The sequence below is a fragment of the Anser brachyrhynchus genome (genome assembly GCF_964034855.1).
Source record: "Anser brachyrhynchus genome assembly, chromosome: Z".
NCBI classification, from domain to species: domain Eukaryota; kingdom Metazoa; phylum Chordata; class Aves; order Anseriformes; family Anatidae; genus Anser; species Anser brachyrhynchus.
Genome location: NC_137697.1, coordinates 21,639,087 through 21,658,902, shown reverse-complemented (window position 1 = coordinate 21,658,902; position 19,816 = coordinate 21,639,087). Strand labels below are relative to the sequence as shown.

Genomic DNA, 19,816 nt, shown 5'->3' with positions numbered 1-19,816 from the left:
ATAATTCATGGACAAATTATATTGTAATTACTCACATCAGTACCTTAACTACAGAAATGCTCAGCTTCTCCATACTAGAAAGCACGTATTTTTAAATTACATGCAGAACTTATGTGACCAAGAATGTAACTTTTTTTTTTTTAAAGGGGAAGAGTGCAGGGTTGCATGGGAAAAGATTTCCTTTTTTCCAGCTAAAACAGCTGCATTCAATGGCAGGGCTTGCCTAAGGACTCTACAGTTGTTGCCTGATGCTGCAGAGCTAAAGTTTACCTTTTTTTTTTTTTTTTCCCTGTCATGCAACTAATTTGCCTTCTATTTGTCTAAGCTGTTTCTCTTATTTTGCATACTTTACTGGTAACTATGTAAGAAGTAGAAATTCCTGCATAACCAATACTGGCAGGATTATTGATCTACTATGGAATCAGTTATTCCTGATATTAAAAAAGCTTGCTCTGCAGAAGTTATTCTCAGTTCTTAAAAATTCTTCACGTTAGAAAAAAACAAGTTTATCCTCTGGCATTTGTCAGTCCTGGATCTCCATTCTTGACAGGGAAGCTTTTGTAATGTTGTTAGTTCTGTACAAACAAACACAGAAGCTTAAATACAACTTTGGAAGTACTCTATATTAAAACTATACTGTACAGGAACATTTTTTAACATGCTTCTGATATGATAGTACAGAATGAGATTTTCATATATAAACAGCTAATGTGGCATTCAAATTTTCATTTCAGTAACCTCAGTAATAATACAAGCAAGCTACTTTCTGATAAATTTGTACATACATTGTAGTATGGTATACAACTTCATACACAATCTAAAAGTTGGTTACAATGTAAAACATTTTAAGTAAGTTTCCTTAGAGCACTGAAAAGTTAAAAATAACTACAAACCAGGGTTTTTCTTCATAATTTTTTTTAATACTTTTCACTTTTAAATACTGGTTTTAAATTTGTGATTGTAACATGGAAGAGCCAACTTTTAATTTTTAAAACTTATCATTAGGATTATAAAGCTATTATATAACAGTTACACTCTACACACTCAAAGTACTCAAAAATATGATTCATGTTTTGAGTCTGTAGATGAACAGTGGCAATTCAAATACAGTGTTATCTGTACAACTTGACAAAAATACAGGTGGACAATCTGATTAGTTTAAAGAGAATCTGCACAACTTCAGATATGCCAGCTCAGCCCAATTAAGTAATTCCCTCCACCTCCCAAAATGTATCACATTTTTCACAGATAAATTTCTCCAAGATGTTCTGGTTCTCAGACAGGATAACAATGGCTATTGCTCATCCTCATTCCCCTTAAGGGTTTCATCAAGTAATTTCCTTCAGATCTAGTTCAGCAACAACAAAATTCTCCCAAAAGATATATTCAGAAAACAATATTTAATGGAGAAGACTGCTGCATTTTCAGCAGCTGAAATTGGTTCAAGAAACATCCCTTCTAGAGTTAGGGGCTTCTAGAGTTAGGGGCTTCTTCTGCAAAGGAAATCATAGCTGTATAAATGCTACAGATCCATTAACAGTGAACTCAAGAGTGCACATATATGTGGCAGTGTCTGGAAAAACAGTTGGTTTCAGGAGAAAGGGGAAATTTTATAAAACCATAAAAATCCTTCAGATTTTTCCTCAAGAAAGGATCTAATGGTTACTTAAAACACCGACAATCTGAGAGGCCTACAGAAAGCTGCCTTTTTTTTTTTTTTTTTTTTTTTTCCAATTAAGAGGTCAATTAATACCTATGTTTCAATCTTGCAAGTACTTCTGTAGCTTTTTAGGAAGCCTTCTTACAATACTGATTGGGCAGGGCTAGCTGTAGTGAAGTACCAGTGCCTTTATCTAAAAGTAAAGTGTATTTCTTACAAAGAGTATCTGTAGTGTAATTTTATTTACAGAATAAATCGCAAAAGTACATCACATTTAGTGCAAATGCAACTAATAATAAAAGATTTATATACTGCTTTGTAAACTTCCATACCTTTGTAAAATAAAGCTATCCAATTAAATTAAGAAACAGTTACTTGCCTGTGTTCAACAACTATTACCAGAAAAGGCAAATAAGGAATTAAACTCTTTATATTCTGGACTTTTTTTCCTTTTTTGAAGTTCCCATCAGTGGCTATGGTGAATGAACCATTGTTTAGTTGATTGTAAAAAGATGAAGTATAATTGAGGTATAAGAATTATTTTTTTATCATCACTATATAAAATGTTCACTGGTGATAGAGTAAACATGTACAAATTTTTGTCTTATTTGCCTTACTAGCATTACCATATAGGCACTTTTCTACATATTCAAATTAACAGAATAATTCTGTAATAAGGCATATTCCATGCACACCTTTAGAGAAAGGCAAATAAAAAAGGTAGAGTTATGGAGCATGAAATCTCTGTGCATGTGTAATCATGTGTTAGGTATGATTTTATCTCTACAGAGAAAATGAACAGGTGAAAGTTTTTTCCAATACTGTACTGATCACATTTAATCATTCACCAAATCTTCATTAAGTTACTATTTTATAGTTATTTTCAGGCACCTACCATACTATATCAAATAAGACTTTCACTTTCTTTTGAAAAAATATATCAAACTTTTCCCTTGAAATACACAGGTCAGTGAAACACCCAGCAGTCTCTGAATAATTTCCAACTACAGGACACGGATAACATGTCTCGAAGCAAAAACCAGTCTGCCAGAGTCCTCTCCCAATGAGCATCTCCAGAATCAAAGGCAGGCAAATATCTGACATGTAAATTCTCACAGCAACTAAAGGGAACTTTCCAATAAGAACTATGCGTTGTCATAGCTCTGAAGGGTTTTTGATCAAGTGGCAAGTATCAACACAACTCACTTTCTACATGAGCCTCATAGCATGGCTTTATTAAGGTGAGGAAAACACATGCAGTTTTTGAAAATAATGTATTAATCCTCATTCTAGACTGGGAATGTTGTCCTATGTAGTCCAAATTACTTCAATAAATATTATAGTGTACCTTCTCACAGCTTCAGAAAAGCCCCCTAGATATCATGCAAGAAAGCAGTCCACATATAGCATGGACAGATGTCTTCTAGCTTTTGGGCAGTCTCTTGCCCTCTCACATAGAATCTTTCCAGAAATTTCTGGGTCATGTTTAATAACAAAAATTCTGTAGCACATATTACATAACTAAAAAATACAATAGAAATATAAAGATATCTGGAAAAAAATAAAGCTTTTCACACTCTTACTCCTTCAGAGCCAAAGATCTTCATAAGAGTAAGACAATAGAAAAGGCAAAGTCATAAGGATATTGACAGCCCTCAGTTATTAACTGACATTTTATGTAACAAGATGATTCATTATAGAAACCAGCAGCAATGAACTATGATTATACAAAGCAAAACAAAACCTGCCAGTAATTCACCTAGGCTTTACTGAACTCCTCCCTCTACCCCCCTGCCCCAAAATACCAGATTTTTATGCATATAAAGCACATACAGTATGCTATATGTGCATTTGTGCTTTTTAGACATGCACAAAAACTATGCAAGTATCTGGGGAAGGTTGACAACAAAATTCTGCCAGTTGCTTAAAATAAAAGCAGTAACCCACGTTGGTGATTAAAGTTGTATGTTCTTCCTCGTCCAAAGCAAGCAAATAAAAATAGAGCCATATACATGTTATCAATACATGTATTTATAATTACACACTGATTCGGCAAGAAAAGTTAGCAGGAAAGAGCTAGTGTTAAATATTCAGCTTCACGGTGTCGCAACATTTCTTCACTTCAGTATACAAAGCCTAGGATTTGGGCCATAAGAAGACTGTAGATCCTTCGTTCCAGCATGGAGTGCTCTTTGCATGGTCACTTCTCCAACGTGGAATGCTCACCCAGTCTTGTTCTGATCACTGCAGACAAGCAATAACAAAAATATAGCACTGTAAATTTCAAACACTAATAGGAAAACAAGAAATTGTTAAGCCCTTAAATAGTATTCGCACTGCTATGATCACATTCCAACTGTTGGCTTGTGACAGCCATATTTTTAATGGTTCACCTACACTATCTCTAATAATACACAATTAAAAACGTGAATCAGATATTACAGGGCTACCTGTTACAGAAGGATCAGATGACGAAGACTTGAAATCTGGCATAACAAATAGAGCCTAAAAATAGAGGCAGCCTGTGTCATGCACAGAAAAGTGATAAGCTTGCTTTCAGATCTTGCTCTAATACTAGAGCTACCAAATACTACTGTGCAGCTGTAATTCTACGGCTTACAGTCTACGCACTAACAAAAATTAAGCAAAGCAAAGCCTTACTTTGCACAAATGCTTATGTCTGACAGATTGAGCCTCAAGTGATTGGGAAATCCTTTCCTAATGTCACATCAATTAAATGTTAAAACCATTTTAGATTAGCCCAATGGCATATACCATAAAAATACGTCCACTAACTTCAGAAGGCATCTGTAAATTGCTTCTCTTTTTCAGGTTTACCAGAAAGACTGAAAATTTAGGTCACAACCTTTAAAATATTCTAGTGGTTGACACTGGTCTGTCAGAAAGTTTCCATTGTTAATAAAAAACCCAGATCAAAACTATTCTGTCAATATAAAAGAATACTTTGACCTTCATAATATACTAATTCTGATGGTATTTGGCCACCTGATATAGATACCAAAACCTAATGAGGCTTTAGAGATAGTTCAGTATGTATTCTTTTCAAAACATGTACAAAACATCTGCGACAATTGAGAAAACCAGTACAGACATGCATATGAAAATTTGCAAGAGGTAGTAGGTCTAAAAAAATAAGGGCTACATAAGTTATGAAGTATTATTTTTCCATGTGAATAACACATGAATGTTTTAAGAAGCATATTGCATACATTGGTTAATAAACATTGAATTCATGCTAATTATGATAAAACATTTCTAGATTACATACTTCTGTTGGCCCTAAATATTTAAAGCAGTGAGTCAAATTAAAATAGAATATATACCTGCTAGTACTAGAATAAAATAGGCTTTCCTGCTGTTTTCTCTTGCACATATGATGTGAAACGCTTCAGGAACTTGGGATATTCTCGTTTTGCCACTGCTCGTAACACTGATGCTGGTGCCCATCCTCCAGGATTCACTACAAGTAAACAGAAAGAAAGGCATTGAAATACAGTAAATCCTCTAAAAGCTAGAAATGCAGATGTAAGTTTGTATTCTTGCAATTCCTTCTGAAATAGTAACAGTGAATAATCATAATTTTTCTACTTCAAAAAAAAACAACAAAAAAGGAAGATCCAAGTTACTTCTTATTTCAAATACAACAGAAATCAGTGTTAACTTCTCAGTTACTGCTGCATCTGTCTGCAAAATTGCTACATAGCCAATGTCTTATAAATTATTTTTGAGAGTAGCTTTAAAATATGAGAAGCTTTGAAATATGTTTAAATTCACTGCTCAAGTATTTTGCAGAAGAAGCTACCACTTCCTATATAATCATAGTTCAGAATTTGTCACTGAAAATATATATTTTTAAATAATTGGGAAACTTTTGAAACAGGAAACAAAGTAGCTTTATAACCGCAGAGGTTAGCATTATATAACAGCATTTGCACAGGACTTAGTACGAGTCACATCACTCCTACATGCCAAAGATCTATAGAACTCATTTTCCAGACTTTGGTTCCTTAGTAAGCCATGTAATAGTTGGTTAAAAATAATAAGAGTGTTTTGTAGCTGCGGGAGACAAGCTAATAGCTATGTGGTTCCAATATTATAACACACTTCTAAATACTGGGTACAGTAACAATACAGCTTGGCTTTGATAATTTAAGTCAATACCAAGGATTCTATCAGTTAAAAACAAAAAAATGTAGAGTAGATCATAAGGCTTGCAAACATCCTCATACAAAATATATTTGTACCTTCTTAACACTGTGGGTAAGAACTGTATCTTTACTACCTACAGCTTTTCAGCCTAACAAGATGAACTGGGGGAAAAAATTGACAGCAATACATGAATAAAAAAAACTTACTATTGCTGAAACTAAGAGCTACTGCAAAGCAACACAGTTGCAGACACTTCTTCCCACCCCCCTCCACCCAAATTTCTGTACTTATGCTACACACTAATTTGTTCCTCCCAGAATGCCACACGATGAATGCCACCGATTGGTGTAACACAAATTCAGATCTTTTTGAACACGAATACCACAAATAGTGTCCTGTATGTTTAACAGAAAACCACATCAACTTTTTTTTCCTGATAGCTGAGTAATTGTATTTTATAATTATATTTTAATCTTTCTAAACATTTATATTATTAAAACAATATTTTATAATAATAAGAAGCATATATCATAAATGTCACGCTGAAAAGAAATATAGACTTACCATTAGCTACATATGTAATCTTGCATAAGATATTGTCTCTGCTTATTTCCTTGTTCCCCTCTGGTGGGCTTACTAATGTCTGACAAATCATAGCAATATTTATTTTGGCACGGACACAGCGATTGTTCAGCTACCGAAAAGAAAAAAAACATTCATAAGCTTCAAACTAAGTTTATTTCCACATGCTTGACTGTAACATTTTAATTTTCTATATTTCCACATGCTTGACTGTAACATTTTAATTTTCTATAAAGTCTAAGACAGTCAAGAAGCTGTGTTTTAGAGAGCATGCATTCTGGCAAATGATTAACAGGAATGCAAATAAAATCAAAGGTACTTGGTTAATAAGGAAAGGGTTAAACTGAAATGCCTGAATCTCCAATTTGTTTGCTTCATACATATTAGAAGTTGGTTACTTTAATTATTGTAACAAACAAGTAGGAAAGCAGTTAAAGGATAATGTATCTGCATTTACAGACATGAGTAACTTTTCCCTTATAAACAGACAATGGCATAAGCATCAGCACAGAAACACTCTGAAGAAAGCATTCACTGCCTATTCTTTGGCAGAACTGTGTACACTGGAAATTTAAGAGATCCTGTATCTAAAGTTATAAAACCTGTTCCCACATCTGACAACACAGAGAAGTTATTGATTTGATTCAATATAAAGTCTTAATTTTTTAAACAGTCTTCACATCTCCAAAAGTTTTGTTTTCAATCTTCTGCAACACCTTAGATCTGCCAACTGTTAAGGCAAGATAGCTTTTGGCTTGGAACACCCAGGTCATTGTTTCACTGAGTTTTAAAATAACCTGTATTTTGCATGATTACTCTGACCCGCAACCTACTTCACACTTCTATTGCGACACCATCACCACGTAAGAGAAAAGAGGTAACTTAAAAGCAGAACCTGACAGAATGAAAATAGTACTTACAGGAGCACTATCATGTTCCACAGAAAAGTTGCATACAATCCATGTCTCAGGATCATTTTCACTGAATGCTGGTATCTTTCTGATGGCAGACAAATACAGCACATCCCTTTGAGAAGCTGGCCACACCCTCTGCAGAGATACACCCGATAAGCTTTTAACAATAGGGCAAGTAAAGTACTTTTTTTTATCTTTAGACAGAGGAAAAAGAATTAAGACAAAGAAGATCAGACATGTTATTTAAGTTTAAAAAAAAGTTTCATCAAGTACTGGGACCAGTACTGTTTAATATCTTTATTAATGACAGACATTGGGTTTGAGTGCACCCTCAGCAAGTTTGCTGATGACACCAAGCTGTGTGGTGTGGTCATCACGCTGGAGAGAAAGGATGCCATCCAGTGGGACCAGGGCAGGCTTGAGAGGTGGGCCCGTGCGGACCTCATGAGGTTCAACAAGGCCACGTGCAAGGTCCTGGCCCTGAGTCAGGTCAATCCCAAGCACCAATACAGGCTGAGTGGAGAATGGATTGAGAGCAGCCCTGTGGAAAAGTTCTTGGGGATACAGGTAGATGAAAAATTGGACAAGAGACAGCAGTGCACACTTGCAGCCCAGAAAGCCAACCGTATCCTGGGCTGCATCATAAGAAGTGTGGCCAACAGGTCACGGGAGGTGATTCTCCCCCTCTACTCTGCTCTTGTGAGACCAACTCACTGAGTTCATCTTGCGCCCCCTGCACAAGAACAACATGGAGCTGTTAGAGCAAGTCCAGAGGAGGGCCATGAGGGTTATCAGAGGGCTGGAGCACCTCTCAGCAGGTTGAGGGGTGATCAGCCTAAAGAAGAGAAGGCTCTGGGGAGCTTTTCAGTACTTAAAGAGGGCTTTTAAGAAAGGTGGAGAAACTTTTTACAAGGGTGTGTAGAGATAGGACAAGAGAAAGTTTTTCAACTAAAAGACTACTTTTATGTTAGATATAAGGAAGAAATTGTTCACTATGACAGTGGTGAGGCACTGGAACAGGTTGCCCAGACAAGTTGTGGATGACAAGTTTGTGGAGGTGTTCAAGGCCAGGCTAGATGGGCTTTGAGCAACCAGATCTAGTGGAAGGTGTCCCTGCCCAGGGTAGGGGGGTAGGGGCTGGAGGTGGGTGATCTTTAAAGGTCACCTCCAAACCAAAAAAAGTCTATAATTTTGTTAAATTCTATGCTAATAATTTCATGCAATTTTCAAAACTGAAACAGAAGAAGCATAGGTGTTGTATGGATACATGTCAGGTTACACTGCTGCACTTGAGTAAAAAAGTTTAAGGCCTTCGGCAAAGAGCTGAGCTGCAATACTTCTCGTAGACAAACAGGAAGAGGCAGTTCCTTTCCTGTTCTCTCAATCTCAGGTTCACATTTTAGTTAATACTTGTAAGGTACAAACTACACTATTAACTACACTGGTTAAGTATAAACAGATGCATCTACAGTTAGCTAGGCCTCCAGAAGCATGGAAGGGCAGAGAAAATAAAAAAAATACAGTATTTTAAGTGCAATCACTTTAGCAAGACATGGGTAAACTGACATTCTCTAATAGAAAATTTCAGAGTCAAAAGTATCTGATAAAATATGAAGCTATATGGAAGCCCTTTTCCTGACACTTGGTAGAATTAAAAATGCCTAGTATTTACCACAACACTACACAGATCACAAAATTGCTACATTCAAAACCAAGTCTTCTTTTAAGGTTGTTTTAAGGTAACAGCATTTCTGGTAAAATTCTCTCAGAAAAATACTTGCTCAAATTTCTGAGTATACTAACACTTGGAATCATGCAAGATTAAAAATTAACCTGAACGCTTAGTTACCATTTTCCTTTTTTGGAACCCGTTAGGCTACAATTGCTGGATTGCAATTCAAATTACGTTTTTAGTGAAGTTGCACCAGAACTCTTTGGGGAAGAAAAGAATCATAATCAAGTCATAAGAACAAATATTATACCAGCAATTACACCACTTTATAACGCAAATACATATGTCAAGTAATTGTGGTCAACAGTAGCTTGCGATATTGGAAAAAAGCACATAATACAGTGGTACAAGTTTCCTGTCTGAAGTCGGTGTTGATTTTTTGCTTCAGTTTGCTTTATATGACCCTTGTCTTGCTGAAGGTTATATTACTGGAGATTAAAATCAATCCTAATATGTGATTTCACGCTATATCATAAACATGCACAACCACTTATGCTATCAAGCCACATTCAAAAAGTTGACGAAGTTGCAGTTTCACAAATAACTTGTTCTGAACTGTTTTCTGAGCAGTACGTTTAGTTAAGCATTTTAAAATAGATTAGAGCACATATGCCCAAAACTGTGTTGGTAAGGTACACATACAGGTGGAGGGTTAGTCTTACCTTATGTGTCTGGTAAATGATGATTGCATTATCAGCTAAATTTTCCACTACGTGAAAATTTTCAATCGTTGCTACAAAAAGCAAAGAAATCCATCAGTAAAAAAAAAAGCACTGCTATTAGGTCAATGTTATAAACAATATGCTTGCTGATATGCTGACTTAGGCTTGCACGTAAGTCTATGGGGCAACAAACAGACTGGGGAACAAGAGGTGGGAGAACAGCCCCACAGAAGGAGACCTGTTGCAAGTTGAACATGAGCCAGTAGTGTGCCCTGGCAGACAAAAAGGCCAGCCGTACCCTGGGGTGCATCAAACACCACATTGCTAGCCAGTTAAAGGAAATGATTGTCCCACTCTGTTCTGTGCTGGTGCAGCCTCACCTGGAGCACTGTGTGCTGTTTTGGGCACCACAATATAAGAAGGGCATAAAACTATTAGAGAGTGTCCAAAGAAAAGCTACAAAGATGGTGAAGGGTCTAGAGGGGAAAACATGCAATAAGCGGATGAAGTCACTTTGTTTGTTCAGCCTAGAGAAGGGGAGACGGGTGTGACCTGACGGCAGCCTACAGCTTACCCATGATGGGGAGCCCGTGTTCTTCCCCAGCAACAGAATGGGAACTGCATGAAGCTGCATCAGGGGAGGGTCAGGTTGGGTATTAGGAAAAGGTTCATCACTGAGAGGGTGGTCAGGCACTGGAATAGGCTCCCCAAGGAATAGATCACAGCACCAAGGCTGCTGGAGTTTAAGAAGCATTTGGACAATGCTTGCAGAAATATCTTTTGATTTTTATGTAGTCCTGTGTGGAGACAGGAGTTGGACTTTATGATCCTTGTGAGCCCCTTCTAGTTTTGGATACTATAATTCAATGATTGCTGATAAACATGCAAGACTTAAGAAACGATTCCTTACTTTCCCAGTCATTACGAACATCGACATTCCAGAAGTAGTGGCAAACTTCATGTCCTGTTACCCCTTTAACTGCATGCGTTGCCTTCAAGGGATCTAAAACTATTCCATTCTCTTCCACCTCTCTTCTGTATACCTATGGCCAAATACAAAGGATGACACACAGAACAGAAATATCAAAATTGAAGTTTTAAACAATTAAAACATGAACACCAGTTCATTTTTAAAAAAACTTCCTGGAACACTAATGCACAAATAATTTGTCATAACAGTTTTCTCTGGTAATGACTAATGAAGATGTTCTTAGCATTAAAGCACACATTAAAGTACCATTATTCTGAGAATCTCTGCTACAAAATGGATTAAACTGCATTATCACTACATACAAGGATCCACATAAGCACAGTAGAATAGCTGACAGTAGCTTGCTACCAAATAACATTCTTATACACTGAAATTACATGTCATTTAATAACAAGTTTTAAGTAGGAGGGAATGAAGGTATCCATAAAGACAAAGCTATTCTTAGATTTACATGGGAAGCTGCAGCTCTTGTGGACTCCAGTCCTAGCTTAAACAATGCTATCCTCAGAAGTTTTAACAGCGTAACTCACTGAGAGGTAGTATTCAAAAAGAATAAAAATATGTCGTACTAATTAGGCAAAAAAGAAGATATTTACCTTCATTTCTCCTTCTTCAACCACTAGCTGCCAATTGGCATCTCCTCCTACATCTTGTAAGGAGTAAGTCATATGGTTTTGTACCATCTCTTCCACCTTTAAAGAAAAAAATATACGTTTTTAAATTATTTCTTGCATCTTCTTGGACAGGCAACGGTACAGTACTGGAAGCCACAAGTCATTACTTCAAATCCTGTGCAGGAGCTGAACTAGGACAACAGAGCTCTCTATCAATAAACATCGAGAACAGATACTTCTAGACTTCAGAAACAAATGCCAAAACCTTGATTCTAATTATAACTTCACTCTTTATGGGTACTTCCCATCTTCCCTTTGTACCTCTAAACTGCCAAAACTTACTATACTTCTACCATAAGACTCTTTCAATTCGGCATTCAGAAAATTGATCGAGGTATCTCTAAACAGAATTACAATGCACTGTAAGACTTGAAGCCCAATAACCAATAAAGAACATTTAAAAGGCTGAACAAAGACAGGGGGAGGGAAGTAGGGGCAGACAGCTGTGGTCGACACAGGTAAACCCAATATAAGAACACAGATAAGCTCTAAAAAACTGAATGCTTATTCGAAGTCATATCAGAACAGCAGTGAAGGAAACAGTCATGAGCAAAACTTGCCTATTCTGTTTCATTGACAGCTTTGCACAATAGCAAACTAGAAAAAAGGAGAAATGCTCACATTCTTAAATCAAATTAAGATGCAGAGACTCCTCTATTATAAAATTCTCATTTAAAATTACTTAGTTATGTGCTTTTCTTAAAGGCCAGATATTTGATAATTTTAATACAGCTATGTGAATATGTCATTATTTTATTCTATATGACGTGCATGAAAATGGGTGGTAGGACAGAAAATGCATTTTTACTTGTGTTTTTATTATGTATCTGTAATCTTATTCTATAATTTTTCCTTTTTTCTGCTCCCACCATTTCCAAATCCCACTCACACTCAAACAAAAATAGAGGCAAAAATCAGGTATACACTGCTGTGTAATGTTTACAAATTCTGTAAACCATTTACTAAATTTTCACCTAAGCAGTAGGTGACTACTAAAACTTAACACAGCAAGTAATACCATGTGATTGACACTGTTTTCCTGAATTACTAGAAATGTATGTTTTTTTTTTAAAAGGAAAAGCATTACCCGATCTAGTACAACATGTAGAAAGCAAAATTAAAGAATACTTTGTCTTTTTCTGGTATGATATAGAATTGAAATATGTTTTTACTTTTAAATTAAACAGTAATTCTGTTTATAAAATGTATTTTTTAGGCAATACACTTAAGACCAGGAAGAAAAAAAAGGTAATTGAATCAAGTCAAAGTCCTCCAAGTATAACATCAAAATAAAATCTATTGGAAGTTCTACTTCAGTTTAACCATACACTTATCTACAGAAACAATTTATCAGTCCAGTTCTTGAGTTTTTTTTTCTTCTGAGTTATAATGAACTAAAAAAACCAGCAAGATCTGTATTTCTGCTTTTAGACTAGTCATCTTTTCCTGACAGTTACTAACAAGTTTCCTAGAAAACTTTTTTCCTCTAGTGACACAATGACAGTACTATCCAAGTCAAATAACACAATGTGGACTATTTAAATATTCAATTCACTAGCTCTAGGTCACACTTCTTTCAGACAGAAAACCTCACCATCCATCTTTCAGACAGCTGCCCTTTAAATTAAGGGACACAGAGGTATCACTGCTGCAACTTGCAGAGCAGAGCTGTTTTTCACTAGCAAGCAATTGCTTCTACTTGACCAAGGAACTGCAGTGCCTACAACTGTCTCGTACACATTACCTATCCAAACTATCTATGATCTACCTGCAGGCTGTTGTCTGTAAACCTGCATCTATTTTAGGTACTGTATTAGGCAGAGTTAATATTCACAGCTTCTTTGACATGGGAGAGGTCATATTATTACCCCTGGGATAATAATATCTCTTGGCAGGCTACAGAAATGGTCTGCAAAAACACATCTATCCTCTATACCATGCAGCCTTAGGCTGAAAATTAAGTGGGCAGTTCTTCACTTAAAAGGCCCTCAGCAGCTAAATTTATTTTAAAAACTGATAGTCCTTTAAAACAAAGTGATCTGCAAAACACCTGCAGAATTTTAAGCCTACAGCCTCCCACTCAACTGGCAGTAACAACTCAATGTCTTTCTGAAAGCACAGTGAAAAAACAGCTCCCATCAGAATATATGTTGAAAGGTCTCAATTTTAAAAACAAAGCTGCAGGTTTCTACTTGACCTTTTTCCTGACACCAAAATTCCCTTGGTACGAATGAGGTCTAGAAGCAAGTCACACGTATTCAGAATCAAGATGTTAGCTTGCCTTTCCAAAAGCCAAATCCCCTGCCAGGGAATGGAGGCCAATTTTATATTTAAAAGGTCCAAGGCAGGTTGTCACCAAAAGATAGCATACTGTTTTCTCTTCATGCTTTCAGATGTCTTTTACCTGCCTGTTCATCAGTAGTGAAGCTCCAGAGCAGATAGACTGATTTGTTAGTCTGGTAGAAATTTGTTATAGAAAAAATATATTGGGGTAACGGAGGAAAAGAATTTATAAACTAACAAGATCATCCTTTCTGCAGTGAGTCTGTTAACTCAAAACCACATTCTAAGGCACTGAGTGGTAACTTCTACTTCGTATAATCCACGCAGCAGTTGAGAAGAGCAAGGCCTTGCCACCATATTCCAGTCCATTTAGCCATGATCTTTAATCTCAATCTGCTTTACTGTGATAAGGACATGGTCAAGCTCAGGTTTGTTTTTAAATGGTTAAATTTTCAGCCACACCAGAGCTCTAATACTCAGAGCTCAGATTACCATGTAGAAGCACAAATGCTATCACTGGCATAAAAGACGCAAAAATGAGAAGGCCTGCATTCTTTAGTGATTATAAGTTTTCCTTGTATTGAGCAGGTGACGTACCCGCAGCCTGATAGACAACCAATTCCTACTTCTGGACTCAAATTTGCTTTCTATTACTTGATTTGCCCCCTCCTTTCAAACAAACTTAACATACTAACTTGACTCGGACTACCAGTAGATGAGTCTATCAATGCTGTGTAATACAACGTGTATACTTTTTCCCCTCACAGTAAGTCAAAATTTAACAATTAACTGACTGCAATAGGTCAAGGCAAGTGTTAGGCTTTCAGTCCAATAAGCAAGTGTAAGTGCTAGGGTTCTGCTCACAAAGATGGCAGTAATGCCTGCAGGTGGTATGATTCCCGGCTCTGTTAATCAAAAGAAAATCCATTCCTTCTATTTGAAAAAGCAGCTTGTTTGCAGTGTTAGTAAATATCCAAAAAAAGACAAAACAACATATCACAGAAGAAAGTCCGACTCTGACTCTCAGTAAGACATGGACCACAGCAGAAGGAAACTAATGGCTTGCGTGCCATGTTTGAACAACATTTTGAGACTACAGAGCAAACGTGTGACATCACCTAATTAATTCAACTTTAAACTGTGATCGTCATAGCAAGCACCTAAAATAATTTTGTGCATTACTGGTGTATATAACTACATTTGCATATACAGGAAATCAGACTTACTTTCCAAAGGATCAGTGAATATATTGAAACTATTCAATAAAAAAATCACATCCACAATCTTTAACAACACACTTCATAACCTTTCAGATGTTTTTACTAGATGGAGAAAATGATAGTACTGAACCTTAATAGTTAGTATCTTAATGTCATTAAGAGTGACAAGTGTTAAAGACAAAATTAAATCTGATTTAAAAACAAGAACATCTATTCAATTCAAAGCAAAGACCATCTCCATCCCACACAAAACAGGTGCTATCCTACTTTTACAATAATCAAAAATGCAGAATTTAAGGTGTATGCATTTTTATTTAAAGCTACTGAAACCAATCCAAAAATTCCACAAGATTTAGGCCTCTGCGGGAGTGATATGCATGCAAGCGGAATGTAAAAAGACAACCATTTAGTATTCTAATAGAGAAGTCCTTTGTTTGTCTCAATGTACTAGTTTGAAGCAAGCAGTGATTTATGTAACAAAAAAACTAGGTTCTAGAGAAGAGGATGAAATACAGCAAAGATATGCAACCCCCGCTCTACACATTAATACAGTACCTGTGCGCTGAATCTGTGAACATCATCAGAGGCACTGACTAGATCAATGGAAGACATGGAGGAAGAGCGACTATAGGGCTACCAGAGACAGACAAAGAAAAAACCAAGTAATCAGAACAAAGGCACAACAGAGCATTCAGTACCAACTTGCAAGCACAAGATAATGAAGAAAAGGAAAACAAAAGCACCATAAGCAGCAAGCACAGCAGCAAATGCTGATTTCATGCACCTATTATGTATTATACTCCCAGTGAGGCACTGAGGAGCATAGTGTTTCCAGTAACACTAAAAAAAGTCAATAGATCAAGATACAAGAAACTTTTTTAAAAAAAACTTTATTTTAATCAATTCAATAAATTTTGGTGAAGGAATCTTAAAAACTGAGGTTAGCAAATTGTTTTTTTCTCTTTAATATCTCTGGCAATCTTGATACAAGTCAAGAGTATTCTAAATAAACACTCAAATTAGTATTTGTTGAGCCAAGAGAGAAAACAGTCCTTCTACAATTCCAGCTGCTTCAATTGAAAATGAGTAAACCATTAAAAGTTACTAGAAACACCTATAAAAATCAATCTCACCTACCAATACGGATTATATAGAAATATCGAAAGTCAGCCCATTGTTCTGAGAAAATCATGGGAAATATCTTACCTTTTGGACAAATCGATGAGTCCCCACAGCAGAATAAGCATCTCCAGAAGGTAAGGATGTTGGCCAGTGTAATCTGACCTTTTCACTTTGAGACTGCAACAAAATAGGTTTAATTATTGGTAGTCAGTTGCTACTGGGTGGACTACTAAACAGAGTGAGTCATCCTCAGTCTATATAGTGGCTACCACATTAAAACACAAACTAATGGTATCCCTGACAGGCGTTAAGTTGTAATCCTGATTCTCTTTTAGGTGAATGAAGTATTCATTCATTTCATCTATACTTCCAGGTGTGTTCCTCGATTAAGAAAAATTGATTGGCAGCATTAAGGATGTGGTAGTAACAATCACTCAAAACTTATACTCTTGGCTAAGAGACAGCAACACAGGTAAACTCTTTTGGGTACTATATGTTTATTGAGAAGTCTAATACTTCTTAACCTAGTCACTGCGTTCATTACTTTCATTAGCCTAGACACTTGTAAGACAAAGGATACAATACTTTGTTACGCTCTCTCATTTTATATCCTACTGCATATTCTTATACTCTACATACTTCATGCCATGCACCTTAACCCTTTTTGATCCTTGCCACTTCTACTGCCAAAAGAACTTTAGAGCAGTAATTTGGTTTTAAGAAACAGCTACCGTGGTTGGTACTCATTTGAACAGGCATCAGTTACATACACAGGCAAGTTTTGTACAGAAGCAATATACTTAAGAACTAGAAACCACAGATATTCAGTTAGGTTAATATTTACACTGTCCTTTTCTATGTAAGCTGAGAACTCATTTACTAAAAATTAGTGTTAAACAACACTAGTTGTGTTGTACAAATACTAAGAACTGAATTCCACTTAAAAGAGTCAATATAAAAATCTAACGTTTCAGGAGATGTACCCTAGGACTGAGTTTATGTCACAAAAGTCTTCCATGAAGTGCCCATCATTAAAACATTTGTCAAGCATCAGTACCTGTTCTTCCATTTTATCCTGTCTATCGAGAGCAGCTTCAACAGCATCAAAAAACTCTTCTTCATTAATCAGACTATTAGGACCCTCCTAGGGCATAAGAAACAAAACTAGTTTAGAACTTTGGAGATATGAGAGTTCCATTTTAGTTTAATATTAGAAATACATATTTATATATTATGCATACAACTGACAGAATTAAATTCTTCCATAGACTTCAATATTTTCACCAATATTTTTAAATTTCAATTTATCTGAAAAATGTGCTTGTTAAAGGAAGTTATTCCCTTTAACTATAACTTAAGAGGTAGCTATATAAACAAGGAAAAGACAGGAAACTGAGCAAGTGTCAATACACTTAGACATCACACAGGTTTTAATTAACATATATCTCAATGTTTACAGTGCGTGTCAGAAAAATGAGCATATTAATGTAATTGTGCAGTCAATCTACTTCTGAATATTCCAATGCCTTGAGTAGATTTCAGATGTGTGCTAATTAAACAGGATACAATACAGGGAATCACTTGCCTGATAATTCCTGGAAACAACAGTTTAACAAAGCAGCAGGTAGAGTTGAGTCATGTATTACAAATTCAGGTCTAATAAATAAAATGGTAATTTAAGAAAGCTAAGTTTACTGCTGTTATTATATTGTAAAACAAACTGTCTAGCAAATTTCATAACACTACAGTAGGGATATCTGAGAGAAGCAGCAGTGGTGGTAACCAGGTAGACGAAGCCCTGCTTCCTCCATCTTTTTCTTTTACAGTCAGCAGAAACCTTACATTCAAATACCTTTTAAATACCTCAACATATTGCTACTATTACTCAGGCTATGATTTTTTCATAGAAACAAGTGTTTGAGTAATGATCATGAAGGGTTCAATTTCTTAAAAATTACGCAAACTGCATCATAGGTGCATTAGCTTATATTATTCTTTAAAGGGTGTTTTAAACATTGTAGAATTTGACTAAATACCTGAGGAAGGAGCTGTTGAAATATGCAATATAACAGCTGAAATAGAGCCTAAAATCACTGAACTTATGATCACATTTAAACTTGCAGTGATAAGTTAAAAACCAATTGAATTTGAACTTGAGATTCTAGGATTGCCTCTGAAGTTAGGGTTTTCATATGCACATTACACACCCACACAGCTGACCCATTACAAAGGACAAGTACAAAACTATTGCATAAGAACAGAATCAAATGTATGAAAAATAATCAAAAATCACCAGAAATACTGGTAAACAAGTTGCTCTAGACAAAAGCTGAATAAGGAAACCTGAGGTGAAGACCAACTTGCATTCTAAAAAATTAATGATTGAGATTAATCTGGTTTTCAGATTGCAAGTTGGAAAAACTGAAATGGCATGAACACTCTTGCACAAGCCAAACAGCTTGATTCACATATACACTCCTCCGAGAAACAAGCCAATATTCAAAACCTCTGGCATTTTTAGAAATCTTAAGTGGAATTTGTACCTCATAGTCAGGCCCTCCGAAGTGGGACTTTTTCTTCAGTTCTGTCATAGCATTTTTGTATGCTTCTTCTGCTCTTCTCCTTTTCTCTGTCTCCTGCAAAATTACACGATCATTTGATGCAGCATGTATGAACTGGCTAACAGTACATAACCCAATACTTAGAATGATCAGTGTAGCTTTTTTCCAAGTAGAGGTTGCAAAGCTATTTTCTCATTTTATTCACATGTACGCATTGTGTGTGTCCATAAATATCCACATATAATATAAAGCTTGGGAAGTTGGCTACCTTGAGGATACTTTTTGTCATAGCTCTTTGAGGGCCAGAGCTGGTACCTGACTTACGGTTTATATAACCTCCTCAGCATAGATGCTTGGGCAATGACAACAAAAGGTGAAGAGTAAAACTGGTATAAAGCTAACTTGTTGAGTGTTGCGAGATTCTAATGAGTCACAGCATGTAAGCTTGTATCTGTAATTAGCTGGCATAGGATCCTTGTGAGTAATTTCAGTAACTCCATGCAGAGACTAACAGCTCAACATCATTCTCTCATAATAGGTGTATGACTATACTAGAGCCACTATTGATGTCTATGTCACTGTGTATTTTGAACTAAGTAGTAGTAATGCTGGAATCAGCCTGGTATTTCCTCTGCAAATTCTGCATACTGCCAGATATTCCTAGTGAAAAAAGCTATAAACACTTTTGAAATACTTGCAATTCAGCTTTCTTACGTAAGATGCTACTCTGTCCCCTTTCAAAATCACTTTCACGTAGAAGAAAGTGTTAACAGTCTAGGTGACAGCTGGACACCACATAATGCTAGTTGCAGATATGAGTGCAAGTATTCAGCAACCCAACTGGAACTTTAAAGACTCAGCAGAAAACTTAATCAAGACTGACAGGCTGACTTTGCCTACTGGGAATTTGCTAGTTACATTCTCTATGAATGACATATTTTCCTGTTTCTAAAGAGACGCTTGAAAAGGAAAGCAGTAGTTTTGATGTGTTGTAAACACAGTAGAGTTTTCCATGGGAAAACTTTAAGAAAGAAGCAGCACTTGGATGAAAACAGTATTACCTTTATCTATGATTGTAGGCTTTTCCCTTCTAGAAACTTTCAACAACAGGCAACAACTGCTAACAACATTTCACAAAACTTTGGAAGTTTACCTATTTCAAAAGTACCTGTAGAGTCCTGAAGATACAGAAAGCATGACTCGTGTAAGTCATTGACAGAACGCATACATGTCTCACCAGAACTC

At 36.1% G+C, this 19,816-nt stretch overlaps 1 protein-coding gene across 2 annotated transcripts in view; it reads right to left on the bottom strand.

The window, feature by feature from the left end:
• Positions 1–597: 597 nt before the first annotated feature.
• CERT1 (ceramide transporter 1) overlaps positions 598–19,816 on the bottom strand; it is an 81,284-nt gene continuing 62,065 nt past the window's right edge. Inside the window, exons 8-18 of one of the 2 annotated variants that reach the window (XM_080573602.1) lie at positions 18,554–18,646; positions 17,068–17,154; positions 16,095–16,187; positions 15,444–15,521; positions 11,308–11,403; positions 10,631–10,763; positions 9,721–9,791; positions 7,333–7,461; positions 6,395–6,524; positions 5,005–5,141; positions 598–3,904 (exon numbers count right to left, since the gene is read on the bottom strand). In XM_080573602.1, the coding sequence (XP_080429728.1) occupies positions 5,014–5,141; positions 6,395–6,524; positions 7,333–7,461; positions 9,721–9,791; positions 10,631–10,763; positions 11,308–11,403; positions 15,444–15,521; positions 16,095–16,187; positions 17,068–17,154; positions 18,554–18,646 (1,038 nt within the window). In that variant the 3' untranslated portion in view covers positions 598–3,904; positions 5,005–5,013. The remainder of the gene's footprint in view (positions 3,905–5,004; positions 5,142–6,394; positions 6,525–7,332; positions 7,462–9,720; positions 9,792–10,630; positions 10,764–11,307; positions 11,404–15,443; positions 15,522–16,094; positions 16,188–17,067; positions 17,155–18,553; positions 18,647–19,816) is intronic. The other variant, XM_080573603.1, reaches the window with a different exon arrangement.